Source organism: Alosa sapidissima, chromosome 13 (genome assembly GCF_018492685.1).
Source record: "Alosa sapidissima isolate fAloSap1 chromosome 13, fAloSap1.pri, whole genome shotgun sequence".
In the NCBI taxonomy this organism is placed as follows: domain Eukaryota; kingdom Metazoa; phylum Chordata; class Actinopteri; order Clupeiformes; family Clupeidae; genus Alosa; species Alosa sapidissima.
Window position 1 is genome coordinate 16,137,592 of NC_055969.1, and position 17,491 is coordinate 16,155,082.

The 17,491-nt window shown below is 40.9% G+C and overlaps 2 protein-coding genes across 4 annotated transcripts; one reads left to right on the forward strand and one right to left on the reverse strand.

The window, feature by feature from the left end:
• Nucleotides 1–152: 152 nt before the first annotated feature.
• On the reverse strand, nucleotides 153–5,853 carry surf2 (surfeit 2). 2 transcript variants are annotated; one of them, XM_042059751.1, is made up of 7 exons: nucleotides 5,761–5,853; nucleotides 4,730–4,836; nucleotides 4,363–4,514; nucleotides 4,097–4,200; nucleotides 3,469–3,666; nucleotides 393–532; nucleotides 153–261 (listed from the first exon to the last, which is right to left on the reverse strand). In XM_042059751.1, the coding sequence occupies exons 2-7, from the start codon at nucleotides 4,802–4,804 to the stop codon at nucleotides 172–174; spliced, it is 759 nt and encodes a 252-aa protein (XP_041915685.1). In that variant the 5' UTR covers nucleotides 4,805–4,836; nucleotides 5,761–5,853; the 3' UTR covers nucleotides 153–171. The 2 variants fall into 2 exon arrangements, with proteins under 2 accessions (XP_041915685.1, XP_041915684.1); XM_042059750.1 differs by lacking the exon at nucleotides 5,761–5,853 and adding an exon at nucleotides 4,915–5,002.
• On the forward strand, nucleotides 5,258–13,034 carry pcyox1 (prenylcysteine oxidase 1). Of its 2 annotated transcripts, none has more exons than XM_042059717.1 (7): nucleotides 5,258–5,389; nucleotides 6,135–6,286; nucleotides 6,486–6,692; nucleotides 6,935–7,109; nucleotides 7,327–7,538; nucleotides 8,199–8,351; nucleotides 8,544–13,034. In XM_042059717.1, exons 2-7 carry the CDS (start codon nucleotides 6,175–6,177, stop codon nucleotides 9,212–9,214), a joined length of 1,530 nt encoding a protein of 509 aa, XP_041915651.1. In that variant the 5' UTR covers nucleotides 5,258–5,389; nucleotides 6,135–6,174; the 3' UTR covers nucleotides 9,215–13,034. The 2 variants fall into 2 exon arrangements, with proteins under 2 accessions (XP_041915651.1, XP_041915650.1); XM_042059716.1 differs by lacking the exon at nucleotides 5,258–5,389 and adding an exon at nucleotides 5,410–5,646.
• Nucleotides 13,035–17,491: the final 4,457 nt, after the last annotated feature.

Sequence of the window (17,491 nt, forward strand, 5' to 3'; positions counted from 1 at the left end):
ATACAATTTGAATTTAAGAAGAAAAAAAAAAAAATGACTTTTTTTTTTTTTACAAAAAGAGTAGACTATTTTGTTTTCTCACATAAATAGGTTGATGATTTTTTTTTTTTAGTCTGTGATGGCTGAGAGACAGAAACAAATCAGTCAGTCAATGATGAGAACACAATACTTTTATTTCCCATTTCTGACTTTGCCAATGAATTGAAACCCTTTCCTCTTCCTGCTGTTCTTAAATTTCTTTTTGAAGTCTTCAGGCTGCACCTGTTAGGGAAAAAAAAAACAGTTCATGGAATATTAACACAGACTAAACAACAAAACATTAACATGATGAAACAGAGCATGACTGAACCAGATAACAACATGTTTGTCTCGTATGCTGTATTATTTCTGACCTTTTTCCGTTTCTGTGGGGCCTGCTTCTGCTCCTCCTCAATGGCAGAAACCTCCATGTCTTCTTCATCAGTCTCAAAATCATCTCCATCTTCCTCCGCACCTGCTATTTTCTCTGGCTCTTTTACAGTGAATAGGGATGCTGTACATAGAAGAGAAAGGGCTAATCAATCAGAACTGAGCATAGAACCACATTCATTATGGCATCTTTGTTTAATAGGGTAGATGCATTGAACAGTAACAATCCTACATTCAAGTCTTGTCACCTGAGCTACAGTGCATATAAAAATGATTAGCCCCCCTTTGGATATATTCCCCTTTTCTTGTTTTTATAAATGGAATTTTGGTCAGTTTAATTTGGCCTTTTGTTTACAATAATTTACACACAAAAAAGGTCCAAGTCACTAGTTAATCAGTATTCCTGGCTACAATGTCACCATGAAGACACAATAACTCTCTAAGCAACTCAGAGAAAATGTATATGGATGGATAAAAAAAAAAAATCCACTGGAGTTCACAGATATCCATCATTAAGGAATGTAAGGAATATGGCAAATGTGTAAATCTGCCTAGAGCAGGCCGTCCCCACAAACTGAGCGACCGTTCAAGAGTAATGCTGATGGGGGCGGGGCACCAAGGCACCCATGACAACTCTGGAGTTAAAAGCATCAGCAGCTCAAGTTCTTCACCAGTCAAAGCTCTATGGGCAAGTGACAAAGCTCATGTTTTGTCTCGACTAAAGTTCTGCTAAAGAGTTGGGAGACTCCAAGGTCAAATGGAAGAAGGTTCTTTGCTATGATGAGAGCAAAATGTAGCTTTATGGCCATCAGACTCGGTGCTATGTTTGGGCGGACACCAAACACTGCACATCACCACAAACGCACCATCCCTAATCTGAAGCATAGCGGTGGCAGCATCATGCTGTGGGGGTGCTTCTCGACAGCAGTCCCTGGAAGGCTTGTAAAGGTAAAGGGTCAAATGAATTCAGCAAAATATATGGAAATTCTGGAGGACAATCTGATTCAGTCTGCAAGAGAATTACGATTTACGGGAAGTCGTAATTCTCTATAATTACGGGAGAAGATTTACTTTCCAGCAAGACAATGACCCAAAGCATACAGTGAAAGCTACACAGAAATGTTTTAAAGACAACAACGTGGATGTTCTTGTGTACCTAAGACCTCAATCCAATACAGAATTTGTAGCTGGACTTGAAAAGGGTTGTCTGCACCCAATCCCTGATTAACCTAGAGCTGTGCAATTAATCGAATTTCAAACGATCATAAAATAGTATAATCAAGAAAAAAAACAATTATTTTGGGACATTCTGTGAAGAAATAGGGTTTTTGGAAATGCATACAATTTCAACTCATACAGAGCACTGACTGATTCACGCTACTTCTTTAAGCCCCGCACTCGACATGCCCCTTTCCTCTGTACACAGGCCACTCAAGCAGTTTGGGAAAAGATTGTTAAGGCAGATTTAGAATGTTTGTCTGGCAGTGAGCAGAGCCATATAAGGCTCTGGCAGTGAGGGGGTACAGTATTCTAGAATTTCGTGGCAGAGAGTTAAGTTACCCAGATCTGCCACGATTTCATGTATTAATACTTGCATTGCTTTGATTTTGATTTTTAAATAAATGGACATCCCTCTCCACTTCAAAAAACTTCTGAAGACCCAGCTCTTTAGAGAACATCTCCTCTCATAGCAACACTTACAACAAGTCTTGCTGATCCTAGCACTCACCAGCCGTTAAACTGACACGTAACTGTTAAAAACAGCACTCACTGATGCACTTATTTTTACTGTACTCTAATGTTTTTTAAATTTTCCTAAAATTGTTGAGAATTGCTCTAAAACTTAAACTGTTTACCATGTTGTTAGTCACTTTGGCTAAAAAAGCGTCAGCCAAATGTAATGTAATGTAATGTAAATAATAAAAATACAAAAAGCATATTATAAAAAGTCTTATATTTTGACATGTATCTCACCACTGTAAGCTGCCAGCTCGACATGCCTTCCATGTGTGTGTAGGGCAGATGGTCCTGAATCTGGCAATATCATTGCCATGGTGGAGGGGGACTTTGGGGCTGAGCAATTTACAGACATATGTTCCAAAAATAAATGCCATTTTTTTAGTTAGTGATAAAAAATGACCGTTCTGCGCTCCATATCTGTGACAACAACTGATCTGACTTGACCCAAGTTTTTGTGTTAGCCTGTGTGTGCACTCATGATGATTATCTACAACAATGTTTAAGAGACAGGTTTGCTCCACTTTGACTGAAAATGTTTTACAGTCTTTACTCATGGGGTGGCGAGCTAGCGCATTATGATGCGATATTCGCTGAATGTGACAAAAATCATTAACCTTTCAACCTACCATTGGAACAATTACATGAAGACCATTTACTAAGAAGCAATTGGCTTATTTGATCTCAAACAGTGCATCAGCCATCAACTAAATCTGATTTCCCTAATTTAACACTTCACATACACATCATCATCCATGGTACTAATGCAGATCTGTCAATAGGTTAGCCCTTTTATGACATGGCTGATGAGCCAAATCTGAGCTAGTCGGCTTCACTTTTGGTTCAGTATCCTCAGTTGGTTCGAAGATGCAGACAAAAGAAAATATCATACTTTACTACAGCAAATAGATCACACATTACAAGGCATTTCAGCACAAGAGCTGATATTGGCTCTTTCATATGGGTCAAGAGCTGATATTGGCTCTTTCATATGGGTCTTCTGTAGAAAATTCTGTTTGGTTATGTGTAAATAGTTTGACACGCATGTCAACATGCTGTCCAAGCAACCTACTGCTACAAACTAGAAGGTAACCAATAATCTCATACTTTTTCGCTTCAGCTGTGGTTTTATCGAAAGAATGATTTGAGATGACAGCATTGAGCTCTATACTGATCAGGCACTTTCTGTGACACCTTACCAGTGCGTCTATTACAATTTATAAAAGCCTGAATAAATGATCACTTGACATGGACATAAAAAAGGTTTAGAAGTTCGAAATGTGTTGAAATGTGTATTTTTCAGAATGGACACAGCCTACTCACGTGGGTAAAGGTCTGACAGGCTGTCTTCTGAATCGCTTCCCTCCCCATCACTGGAACTGGGCTCCCACACCTCCCCGTTCCCTTTTTTCTTATGGTTGTTTTGTCGTTTGTTTTCGCCGTCATCTTCCTCTCTGGGTCGCCTCTTCTGCCGGAGATGAGCAGGAACATATTCCACTCCCTGCTGCTGGCACTCCTTAACTGCACAGGTATGCCACACACATTTTTATTCCAGGCAAACATCACCTCTTAACACAGTGAACTAGCAAAGGTTAAGACAGTCATTCACTTTAAGGACAACATCAAAAGTATACATGAGAATGTATCCTTCCTGAGAATCTAATTGACATCAACAAAACATAAAACTATCTCTTCAAGATGATATCTAAAATGTGTCACTTACTGCAGATAGCATTATTTAGACTTAGACAACATTAATGTCCTCAAGGGGCAATTTTAGTTACTTGTGTTAGTGTTGATAATCAGAATTTATTAAAATAAACTGCTTGAATGTAACAGTAAATGTAAGGGAGTGATGACAAGCATACTAATCCATCAAGTCATGAGGCAAGAGGTCATGGTTTGTGTCTAGTTCAGTGTGTTAATGAAAAGGGGGAAATAGCCTACTGACATTTCTGCAGAGCTTTCTGAAAGCGTTTTCCATTAACATGCCTTAGAACATGGTGAGGAAGGCGATTGATATGTCGAAGGGTCAGCTTGCAAAAGAGATGATTGCTGTGGGACACATAAATATTGTACAAAATGCTGTGAGCGACTGGTACCATTACGGTCATGACATTGGGGCACTTTGCATTGCAGACTATCATGGCAGGAAAAGGCTGAAATAGATAGGACATAAAAAATTATTGTGCAGTAAGCATGTCAATGTTTACTTACGGCTCTTTGGTACTTGGTACCACGTGGGGCTCATATTGACTGTAATCAAATTCAGCAACAGCACTCAATTTCTTGTACTTTTTCCCCAAAGTGAAGTTCTTTAGTTCATTCAGGCTGCAGGGAAACTCGTGTCCATTCAAGGTACATCTGATCTGAGGTATGAAAATACAAGTAAATGAACTGGGAGCACTAACTTTGCCATACGCATCATACTTGGTCGACAACGGTCATTTAAAGTATCATGAACAACAACAGCATGTCTAACGTTAATGTTAAGATATAACGTAAGAGTGCAATGATAATGACTTAGTACTATCAGAGAAAAAACATTTCCACAGTATCAACAAGGGAAAAACGAGGTGCAAACCTTGTTGGCGTCTGTGGCCTGAAGAAAAGGGTGATTCTTAAGGAAATCTATGAGGTCTTTCGGTAGATCCGCCATTATCACGTGTAGCTCGGGCAAAGTTGGGAATACTTAAAAACGTAACGTTACAACAGGATGAAAATGTCACATAATTTTGCTTATATATACAGTCGATGTTGTTAGCTTTCCAGCATGAGGTGACAAACGTGTGGCGAAAACGACATACCAGAGAAGTTTTAAACAAGCTCTGGACACACTGTTTTGGTACTCTACTTCCGGGTCACACAGGTTTCAAAATAAAAGTTTGCTGTTAGACACATCTTTTTTAACACAACATAAATTACTTAAATGCAACTCCCCTTAAACTCACAAAAAGTTTTCTGAAACAAGTGGCCTAATAAATGTATTTAATGTAGTGTCTTTGAAGAAGTATAGTCGTAAAGTGTAGCATTGTAAGTAAGTACCATTGTATACTCCAGTTCGATAGGTGGCGGTATACTGATTGTCAACATATACTGATTGTCAACAGGAGTGAATACTGTCATTCTGTGCTGGAGTAGTGTCTCTGAACCTACAACTCACTCTTTACTTTGTAGTTTTAGCTGTCAGATGTCAAACTTATTTTGACTTTCAAACATATACATTAGGAGATCTCTGAAAATGGTATGTAGTGAAATTATTTCGGAATTAATATCGCCTCAAGTTATGTCGCAAGTTAAGTTTGAAGTCAAATTAGCTAGCTAGTAGATGTCTTAAGTTAGGTTAACTTGATAGGAAAGTGGAAGTTAGGGTACTACTATGTAGTTAAACGAGAAACGACATTTCTTCAAATGAGTCTAACGCGACAGAAATGGCTGCATATTTTGTGCGTTTTTGATGTTAATGTTTGTTGAACCACTTAGCGAACTGCTAACTTCACGGTATGTTGTAAAACCAAGAAGGTGCGGTATGCTACCACACTTAGCTTGCTGCTTAAAGTTCAGTTAATGTGACGTGTTCTTACGCAAAATACTAAGTGTTCTGTAATAATTCACTCCAAATTGAGTTGTTGTGCCTTTCTACGACCAGTTGACATCAAACGTTGATGACAAGTTAAATCCAAATAGATTTTGAGTGTTTGTATTTCATCTGTAGTACTTTCTTCGGGCCTTGTCCTTAAAGTAGGAGTAAAGTTCAAGTTGGTTCTATTAAGACGTGCTTTGACTGCTTCCTTTCGAAATCACCGACCACTGTACCACTGTAATTTCGGTGACTGTTCGCTTCACTAGGCGCTTTTGTACTTTATATTGTTGTTATGTATGTTTGTACGTTATATTATTTTTGAACATACAGTCAGTGTAAGTTCATAATTGATACGGCCATGATTTCAGCTTCATCTCAAGTTTTGTCTTTTTTCCCCTCCTCCTAGGTGTCAATATTTGTAAAGACTTCATAAATATCAGACAACAATGTTTCCACCAAATCTTCCAATCAAAACACTTGTGTTCCTGGGGCTCTGTCAGTTTGGCCGAAGAGGTCTTGCTTCTGCCCCAGAGCTCAGAGATCAACCCAAGAAGATCGGTGAGCCCTCACATATATGTTATCACTCTCTGTAATAACACAATTAATTGAGTTGATGTATATGTACAAAGCTTCAAAAAGTCAGTCTCAATGCTGGAAAGGGAAGTGTTCGTTTTAACTCTGCTTGTAATAAGCTTATAATTTGAAACCACTTGTTTGTATATTTAGTGCCATAAAAACAAGTTTCTCCCCCCTGTAGCCATAGTTGGAGCAGGAATTGGAGGTACCGCTGCTGCCTACTTCCTGCGGCAGGAGTTTGGAGAGAGTGTTAAAATTGACATATTCGAACCAGGAAAGGTTGGGGGCCGTCTAGCTACGGAGAACATTGCAGGTGACGAATATGAGACAGGAGGATCCATTATCCACCCACTGAACCTGCACATGAAGCACTTTGTGGATAAGCTAGGTAAAGATGATTACAAACTATATCAGCATGGCAAATGAAATCCTTTTAAATAAATGCCTTGAATGCGATGTGCTGTTATGTTGATATCATATACTGCAAAATGTGAATTGCACTTTTGTTAGTAATCGAGGTCTATGTAGTGGTACATGCTGAAAGCAGTTGTAAGCAGTGATAGATATATAATGTACGATATGTGGTAGACATTTCTAATTGCCACGATCCCCTGTTATCTACATTGATAGGGTTGAATCCACGAAAGGATGTGCCCTCTAAAATGGCAATTTTCGACGGGAAGGAGTTGACGTTTGAGGAGAGTGACTGGTTCGTTGTCAATATCTTTCGGATGCTATGGCAATATGGGTTCAACTTCCTGCGTATGTACATGTGGGTGGAGGGAATTCTGGACAAGTTCATGAGGTGAGTCACTGGGTCACTGAGTTAAATGCTCTTGAATCACTCCGAATATATACATTTGTTTGGATATATAATCTCAGATATAACTTTCACATCAAATGGACTTTGAATGGCTCAATATGAATTGAATCCTTCACCATTGCATTGATTTCATCGATGAATTGATTAGTTTCCATATACAGTGCATATGGTCTCTCTGTCTCTCTCACTCTCTCCTCAGGATATACCAGTACCAGCAGTTTAGCTATGCCTTCTCGAGTGTTGACAGGCTGTTACATGCGATGGGCGGCGATGCCTTTCTTACCTTAACCAATCAGACCTTGGAAGAAGCCATGATGGGGGAGGGCTTCTCTCAGAACTTCCTGAATGACATCGTGGCCCCTGTCACACGTGTCAATTACGGCCAGAGTGTCCGCATCAATGGATTAGTGGGTACGGATGAATCACAAACTGGAAGCGACCCCATGTTTTTGCATGAATTGCATATCAACTAAAAGGCTAAAGGGTCGTACAGTAACTCAAGAAATGAATTTCAAAGTCATTTGAAGCCAAGACATTGCTTTCAAAGGATATTTTATTTAAAGACAACAGATTGATACATCTGTAGGTGCAACTAATGCTTTATTACGCTACAGTAAGGTTTTGTTTGGTTTGAAAGCAGCACATTTTTCAAACTACCTAAAAAGCACATGTAGGCCTACTATGAACCTTTCAAACACCACCACCATCCCAGTTGGCACTGCTAGCAAGGTACAGTTGTACTGTGAAAGCTCTCCTCATATTTTCGCTTGGTTCTCCTTCCCTGAACACAGAACTACATAGTGAATAGCCTATTGGGAATTGCAGGTCTGTTTATCAGTCCTTCACCTGACAGTGCATCATCAAAACTAATGTGAAGATGACCACAAAACAAGTTTTGTATAAAAGCATATCTCATAAAGTAGCAAATTGTTGCATAGTGTTACTTTTCATGTAAACCCTCTGTTCACAAAATGCGTTTTGCAGACCTCCCCCTGGACTGTGTTAAAGTGTGTCCAGGACACTGTGTTAAGACTGGATAGGTGTAAGCTAGTGCTGTTTTGGGTCCTGCAGGTGCCGTGTCTCTTGCCGGGGCAGACTCAGGGCTATGGGCAGTGGACGGGGGCAATAAGAGGGTATGTTCTGGCCTTCTGTACCACAGCAAAGCCGAGCTCATTCAGGCACGTGTGACCGCCATCGCAGTCAAACACAGACCCTCCAAGAGTGGTAAGAATCTGCTTTAATCTATTCTAGTTCTGTTGTGATAGACTTTTACTTCACCTTTTAATGTATTGAGTTCAACAAGTTTTAAGACGCTGGTTGTAAAACTGATGATTATACTCATTATACTCAGGTCACTCTTGATTTCAAAAAGGGTCATAGTTTTACTCTCCCCTTCTCCACTCTCCTTGTCGTTAGGTAACTCTGTTAACCTCTATGAGGTTAATTACGTCAGCCAATCAGGTGCAGCTCATTCCCTCTATGACATTGTCATCGTGGCCACACCCCTGCACCAGGGCCTATCAGACATCGCCTTCCTGGGCTTTTCCCCACCCATTCCCTCGCACTTCCCTGGCCGCTTCCATCAAACGATGGCCACGCTGGTCCACGGCCGGCTCAACGTCTCCTTCCTGGGCTCTGCCGCCGACCCGGCCCACTTCTTCTACTCGGACATCCTCACCACTGAGCACCAGCGCATGGACATCAACAGCCTGAGCTCGCTGGACCCCGTGAGCATCCCGCCGGGCTACAAGCGGCCGCCGGCCTCGCAGCCCTCCGTCTGGAAGGTGTTCTCACCGCGGCCGCTGACACCGGAGCAGCTGGGCGCCATGTTCGTGTCGTGGGACGAGGTGTCGGAGACCCGCTGGCTGGCGTACCCGGCATACAGCCCGCCACACCGCGGCACGCCGCCCTTCGAGCTGCACGAACGCCTCTACTACCTGAACACCATAGAGTGGGCGGCCAGCGCCATGGAGATGAGCGCCATCTCTGCCCGCAACCTAGCGCTGCTCGCCCACCACCGCTGGCATGGTCAGACCGCCAAGGTGGACCAGGAGGACCTCCACACCCGTCTGAGGGGGGAGCTGTAGAGGTGTGGAGTGAAGGGAGGGACAGGCGCAAAGGCACGGCTGGTTGGAGAGGGGGGCGATGAGGAGACGTGCCCCAGAGCTAACTCTCTTCACCGGTCTTAGTTTACTCGTAATACCCACAACTGGCAAAAATAAAAAAAATCCCCATGACTATTGGAGTTTAGAGTAGGAAGATGTTGTGGGAGGGTTAATTCAGCAAAACTCAAAACAACAAAGGGACATGAAAAAAAGATGCTGTTGTTGTCGGACTAAAGTATACCTTTAAAGGGCTGCCTCACTGTTTGGTTTCGAAAATAATTCATAATTTAATCGTCAGGCCATTGGTCCTGCAGAAATGATCAACTACTTTTAAAATAGTATCAAACACAAATGATTTAAAAATAATTATAATATAATTATAATAATTATATTGATGATACAATAATGTAAAGGCCAGCACAAGTTAGTAAAACAAAAATCCACCATGAAAGACTTTGAAACTGCTTAAGAAAACTATGTGACGCTGTGCGATTCTGATACCATACAACATTTCTAAAATCTAACTGTTTTTAAAGTGTAACTCCGGAGTAAAAACAACCTAGCGTCTATTTATAATACTTAACAATTTCAAACTTTTGATTGAGAGCAAAATTATGTTAATTGGTGGCGTTTTGAGCAAGACTGTTTATTTGCATTATCACTGAATGGGCCTACAGTGATGCTAACAGGGCAAGGTGGCAAGTTGCTATTTTACACCACTAGCAATGCTTAAAATATAATTACACTTCTGTGGTAATGTGGTGAGGGTTTCTACAGACAAACCGAAGTATTGTAAACTTTCAAAGTGAACAGAGAGGTTATAACAATGCCTGTATCTGTAGGAATAAAATCCCATGGATTCCTGGTCTGGTATTGTCAAATCAGCGGGCGCGTTCAATCGAATCAGCGCTGCGCAGATCTCGTAAGACATATATTAAAAGCGCTAGATCTGCACAGTGCTGCAAGGCCGAACCCGCCCGTCAATTTGACGATACCAGAACAGGAAGTCATGGATTTTTTCTACAGATACAGGTCTTGTTATAACATATACAATACTTCGGTTTGTTTGTAGAAACCCTCACCACACTACCACACTACCACAGAAGTGTAATTCTATTTTGAGCATTGCTAGTGGTATAAAATAGGGTGTGGCACCTTGCCCTGTTAGCAACACCGTAAGTCCATGACCCATGAAACATGACATTCATACAACATATGACATACACCAGGGATTGGAGGACACATTTCACAAACATTACCTAATAATAGACCACAAAGGTGACCACCTACCCACTTGTATTATTTATTTTCATAAAAAATATGTTCTTTATCTTAAAGAAGCTTTTAACGTGTTTCAAGGTGGATTTGTTACTAATTTGTTTTCACGTAGATCTCCATTTCTCAAGGTCTCCGAGTACTGTCAATACGAAAAAACCCGAAAACAATGTTTTTTTACCTAGCTGGAGTTGCTACAGCCAGGCAGCTACAGCACTACACTGGGGGCATGTACATGAGAGCTCACGGACATGCCCCGAGAGTGTAGCTGCCTGGCTGCGTTAGCTGCTAGCAATTCGAGCTAGGTTAAACCGATTGTTTTCAGGTTTTTTTCACACTGACCATATTCGGTGATCTTGAGAACCTCCAGACAGAACAACACTGTGCTGATTGTGTCACGGCAGTGTTCGAGTTCTTGAGTTGAGCTCATAATGTACTGTATTCTGACATGCACTTTGGGAGAGCAAATGAGCAATAGGAAGACCAAGGTGGTGTGATTCTTTTGGGAGCATCTGTGTAACCAGATAAGCCATTGACACCATTGGTCATTGCTTTTCAAAACTGCTGACAAAACCGCAAAACTGCAAGCGAAGGAAGTTCTGAAAACCACTTGGTAGATACTAAAAGAAATGTCTCAGGTCTCTGATGCCACCTCAGATGTCTTTGATATGCTTGTTAGTCTGTCTGTGTTATAAGCACAGCAACAGAGGCACATTATTTCAGCAATAACTTTTTAAAATACATCAAATGGCAGGATTTTATGTGCACAGTTTTTCTGAAAGCTCAAGTGACAAATACAAATGGGCCTAATATGTTGTATGTTTAGATACGCTTTCTAAGAAGTCATCCTCTGTTAGTGGTATACATGTAGACAGAAACCTGCTGCCTGTAGAAGGTGAATTTTCTGGATAGCCTCTCTGTCTTCAGTGTCTTGTGATTAGCTGCTAATGTCAAATAATCATTAACAGTTATGTAAAAGTAGTTTACAGATTTTTTTATACAGTACAATCAGCTTGTCTCTGAGTACTTCTGTGCTTCTCATAAGTCAACATCTGGTGGCTTCCTTCTGGTCGTTGCTAAATAATGATCACTGTATCTTTGACGAAAAAAAACCAAGTGTTTTTTACACCATGAATTGAAATTTGCTTCGTCGATATTTGTAGTGTTATGTATTGCACCTTTAAAATCAAGGTAGGCCTACTGCTAGATTTTTAATTACTATGCTTGTTTAGTGAGCCACTTGCAATAACCTGTCATTCCCAAAGTGCCTTTAATGCTTTTTTAGCAATAAGAAAAATAAAATAGGGACTGTTTGTAAAGATGATGTGTGTTGCTGTGTAAACAGGGCCAAACTGAGATGTGAGTTTTCATGGGAAATACTGAACTGTAACCAGGCTCCTATTTGATACTGTAACTGAAGCAGACAGAGAGACCCCTTGGAGACCCCTAGGAGTACAGTATAGTGTGGTGCAAGTACACTAAGACCACCAGGATCCCGATATTTCCTAAAGTTAAGATCGGCAAAAGACCTTTATTCAATTAGTTTAAAGTAGCCTGGGTGATCCCACATGAACCAGTTAGCAAATTTGAATTTGATCTGCAGGTTGGTCTGGATAGGAGCCCGTTGACGTCTGTTCCCGAATAACCCAGGAATGTGTATTTTCTATGGAATTGAGTGAACAACTGCATTTAAAGCCTTTATTTACGAGACAGATAAGTTTGCTGCACTTCTGAAACGATTTGGTAAGACTTTAATGCACACATTTAAGTTGAATTTCACTTATGGTTATGCCTGTGGAAGCAGAGAAAGGCAAGTTCGGAAACGGGGGTCAATGGGCTCCTTTCCAGACAGATAGGCAGAGCAAATTCAAATTTACTAACCAGTTCATCTGGGTTCACCCAGGCTACTTTTAACTTATTGAATTAAGCTCTTTTGCCGATCTTAACTTTAGGAAATATCGGGATCCTGGTGGTCTTAGTGTACTTGCACCACGCTATACTGTACTCCTGTTTACTAACAGGTTCGTCTGGGTTCACCCTGGTTGTGAGACGACACCTGCTGCTGAGCGTTGTCTCGCCACCGTGGTCTCTGTACTTCCTCTTCCTGGAGGCTGATGGAACGCAGTTTAAGGTGTTCCCTGTTCCCGGTTCCTGATGCTATGTAGACCAAATAGAATGAATAACCCAAGCCCATAGGTTAGTGTAAGGTACATTAGGGTGTATTATATTCCTCTCCTGTGCCTTTTAAGTCTTGGAAAATCAATAACTATAGAATTATGCTGGAGTTTGTGTGATGCCATTGTTGACATTTCTTCCTGTGTTTCTTTCTTTGTTTAAAAAAAGAATAGAATTCTGTCTGACTTACTAAGTTTTATTTTTTTCTGTGTCAACTGTAATATGAACATGCACCTCTTGAATTGGTATTTGGAATTTGAAACCATCAATCATGATGAACACTGACCTACTGTTTCAGTGAGTAGAAGGAAGAAGTCAGGCGCAGAATGGACTGAATGCAATTAAAAAGAAATTTAAAAAAAAATGCAATATATACTTTATATAAAATAGTTTAAGGAGGACACGTCTAGCAGAGGGTCTGGTCATAATTTAACTTACTCAGATTGTTCAGGGACCTTCATTGTTAAATTGTTAAATCAGTTAATTTGAAGAAACAACAATAAATCTTGTTTTATGTTTTATACAAATGTTTTTTTTGTGAGAATGAAGGCACAGTTCCTGTTCTGCTATTGGTCGTTTTGTCTCTGTGAAGATACTGGGAGTAACATCTGTTTTCTTTGGTGAACAGTGGGCTGTGTTTACACGGCAGGCCGACTGGATCTGAAAATACCGCTTTCCATGTGCTTTTGTACTGTTTGCACTGACACCACTATGTCCATATACCAGTGTGGTACTGTAGACTGCATCTGATCTATGCCACTTAGGTGCAAAAAAATAGGTGTTTGATCGTATACTATGCAGTGTTAACACAAGAGACCACTTCAGTGTACTGAGGGAACTGGATGTGATTAAGTTGACAGTGAGGTCTTTGTTTATGATGTCAATAAACCAGTAAAATATTGGAAAATGTCTGTTATCATTCTGTTAAATGATATTTGACATTCTTAAAATGGTTTAGTAAGAGTTGTTGCATCTAATAGGTTGATGAGTATCATAAATAATATATCTTTTAGATAAATAAAATAAAAGAAGGTGGATATGCTTTGTTATTTTTTAAGTAATGCTATTACACTCTGGACATAAAGACCATACCTCTCAGTATGCAAGTTTCTATTCAATTGTTCAGAATCCTACATCTAACTTATTCTCTAAATGTGTGGAGAATAACTTCATGGTGACACCTAGTGGAGAACTATGGAAATGACCAGAATATTCCAGAAAGAACTGAAAGTCCGGCAGTTACAAATATGAGAAGCATGAGAGACAAACATATAGCTCAAGTCAGAGTCAAATGTAAAGCTGAACCGAGTGTTTCTCTTCTCCAAAGCTGATATAAAAGTTAAGTGAAGATACTGTGCCTTCATTAACTCCAACCTTCATCTACTGATTTGGGGAGCCTGATGGATGCTGTCTCTATCCTCAGATCATTACAGAGCCCTCCTGAGAGATCCTGCGCTATGCGCAGACCTCCAGGAGATGAAGAGCAGCCTGCAGTTGCTGAAGAGTTACAGCAGCAGGTCAATAGGCGCAGGAGTACCCTCTTTTTGATGAAGCTGAGGAGACACTCTCAACGGACATCATTAGGCCCATCTCCCTCAGGCTAGAGGAGAGAGAGACAACCACTTCATCCTGTCACTGGACACAGAGGAAGCTTCTCCCCAGAGGAGCTGTCCGTCAGGCAGGCAGGTGGGTGGGAGGCTGCAGGTGATCAGGCAGAGGCAGGTGATGTGGGGGCAATGGGAATGAGAACGACTTCCACTCACCACGTGCAGCAGCTCAGGCAGGAGGTTGAGCGAACAATGAGTCCGCACACCAGAATCTGCTCCTTAGCGAGCTGCGCCATGGCTGACAAGAAGCTCTACATAGAGGTGCCAAAGAAACTGGAAGCTGAGAGGAAGAAACAGGATGTTGAGAATACCTGGCTGCCCTCAGACTACAGTTAAGCTATATGAACACGTCAGAGTACCACAGCCACAGCTCACACACTCGGGACTGCACTGCAGACACACAGCATATTGACTCATGTTAAAATTAATATTTTCCTTTGTTTTATATGAGATGTAGATGTTAAGTAACATGTACACTATTTTTGCCATTTTGTTTAACATGGAGTGGAGCTGACATTTCCCTCCTGACATAGCCTTTACTTAAATTATCTATAAAATATGGTATGTCAGTTGTAGGTTTGAGATAGCCCACTACTGAAGGATCGTGTTTAACCAGGTTAAAGGTACAGTACATACAGAAAGTATTCACAGCGCTTCACTTTTTCCACATTTTGTTATGTTACAGCCTTATTCCAAAATGGATTGAGTTATTTTTTTCCCTCAACATTCTACACATAATACCCCATAATGACAACTTAAAAAAAGTTTGAGATTTTTGCAAATGTATTAAAAATAAAAAACAAAGAAATCACTTGTACATAAGTATTCACAGCCTTTGAGATCAAGCTCAAAATTGAGCTCAGGTGCATTCTGTTTCATTTTGCATCCTTGAGATGCTTCTACAGCTTAATTGGAGTCCACTTGTGGTAAACTTCAGTTGATTTGACATGATTTGGAAAGGCATGTACCTGTCTATACAAGGTTCCACAGTTAACAGTGCATGTCAGACCACAAAACAAACAAACAAACAAGAAGTCAAGGGAATCGTCTGTAGACCTCCGAGACAGGATTGTCTCAAGGCACAGATCTGGGGAAGGGTACAGAAATTCTGCTGCTTTAGAGGTCCCAATGAGCACAGTGGCCGCATCATCCGTAAATGGAAGAAGTTTGGAACCACCAGGACTTTTCCTAGAGCTGGCTGTCCCTCTAACTGAGTGATCGGAGAGAAGGGCTTTAGTTGGGGAAGTGACCAATAACCCGATGGTCACTCTGACAGAACTCCAGGGTTCCTCTGTAGAGAGAGGAGAACCTTCCAGAAGGACGACCATAGCTAGCACTCCATCAATCAGGCCTGTATGGTAGGCCAGACGGAAACCACTCCTAAAAGGCATATGACAGCCATCTGGTCTGATGAGACAAAGATCGAACTCTTTGGTGTGAATGCCAAGCGTTATGTTTGGAGGACACCAGGCACCGCTCATCAATACCATCCCTACAGTGAAGCATGGTGGTGGCAGCATCATGCTGTGGGGATGTTTTTCAGCGGCAGGAACTGGGAGACTTGTCAGGATTGAGAGAAAGATGAATGCAGAGAGCTCTTGACCTCAGACTGGGGCGCCAGTTCATCTTTTAACAGGACAATGACCCTACGCACATAGCCAAAATATCGAAGGAGTGGCTTCAGGACAACTCTGTGAATGTCCTAGAGTGGTCCAGCCAGAGCTCAGACTTGAATCCCATTGAATATCTCTAGAGGGATCTGAAAATGGCTGTGCACCGACGTTCCCCATCCAACCTGAAGCTCAAGAGGTTCTGTAAAGAGGAATGGGTGAAACTGGCCAAAGATAGGTGTGCAAAGCTTGTGGCTTCATATTCCAAAAGACTTGAGGCTATAATTGCTGCCAAAGGTGCCACAGCAAAGTATTGAGCAAAGGCTGTGAATACTTATGTACATATTATATTTTTGTTCTTTATTTCTAATAAATGCAATCTAATAAAACATTTATAAAAATATGTTTTTCATGTTGTCATTATGGGGTATTGTGTGTAGAATTTTGTGGAAAAAAAAAAAATTGAATCCATTTTGGAATAAGGTAACATAACGGAATGTGGAAAAAAAGAAGTGCTGTGAATACTTTCTATAGGCACTGTATGACCCCCCCATTCAAATATGTTTGCTATTAAAGGTAAACTATGCAGTATTGGCAATTTCCTTACTGTTTTCTCGGTTTTGCTTCTTTTTCGCTGGCTCTGTCATGACGAATGTCTGAAAAACTCCATCGCTACCTTTTTCTAGCCGGTGCCTGGCGTGTATGTGTATTTGAATGCAGTAAAGCAATTCGTTACACTAGTTATAATTCCTGACACCGAGGCCATCGGCCCGCCGGCGCACAGTTGCAAGGGTGGTTTTTCCGCTCACAGGTACTAGGGGGAAGCGAGACGGCCACCATTCAACCCGAAAAAAGTCATATAACTATCCCAATGACTCTGAAGCTGTTAAATGAAGGTAAATTAAGCTTAAAAACTTGCATATTAAGCTAAAAAAACCTGCATAGTGTGCCTTTAATCAAACTTGGAAACTTGGGTTGTTATGTAATTTGACAAATTGACAGGGAATTGTAAAAATGTTTCCTATTTAAAACCATCAGAGCATTTCTGGCACATTTAAGTGTATATTTCAGAATATATATCTCAGAAGCAAATTCCTGTGTGGTAGGCTACCTGTGTGTGAATGAATCAAAACCCCTACTGCTATGTGTTATGCAATTCTCTTGGATGACTAGAGGTGAGCTTGGGTGGGAAATGCTGTTTGGTTAACCTCCGTCACCTCTCATTAAATATTTAGCAGTGTAAACAATTTAGAATGTCCTTCCCAAACATCTCAAGGTCAAGAGGCCAAGAAAATGCAGATGTAACAAAAAATGCTGCATCTAATTTGTGTGTTGGAGGAAACAACTTGTGGTCAGTTCTCCTAATTCATAATGGACACAGATGTTCTTTGGTCACTGTGTGGGTCGACATTACCACAGAGAACTGGCTTGAGGCAAAATTGAGTCTGTTTTAATGATGGTAAAAACATGTGTTCCCTTTAACTTTAAACACAAAATCTGAGTGTTGAGACTAATTAGTTCTTGCATAAGTCTTGGACCGGTTCCATATGGGCCCCAAGAGGGCCCTTATACTGTAGGTTTCAAACAAGAAC

Excerpts from the sequence above, each read along its gene's own strand:
- surf2 (XM_042059751.1), bottom strand. The coding sequence starts at position 4,804 with ATGGCGGATCTACCGAAAGACCTCATAGATTTCCTTAAGAATCACCCT. Across the intron at positions 4,515-4,729 it reads AGGCCACAGACGCCAACAAG|ATCAGATGTACCTTGAATGG; the intron begins GTTTGCACCTCG and ends TTCATACCTCAG. Across the intron at positions 262-392 it reads CCCCACAGAAACGGAAAAAG|GTGCAGCCTGAAGACTTCAA; the intron begins GTCAGAAATAAT and ends TTTCCCTAACAG.
- pcyox1 (XM_042059717.1), top strand. The coding sequence starts at position 6,175 with ATGTTTCCACCAAATCTTCCAATCAAAACACTTGTGTTCCTGGGGCTC. Across the intron at positions 6,693-6,934 it reads GCACTTTGTGGATAAGCTAG|GGTTGAATCCACGAAAGGAT; the intron begins GTAAAGATGATT and ends CTACATTGATAG. Across the intron at positions 8,352-8,543 it reads ACACAGACCCTCCAAGAGTG|GTAACTCTGTTAACCTCTAT; the intron begins GTAAGAATCTGC and ends CCTTGTCGTTAG.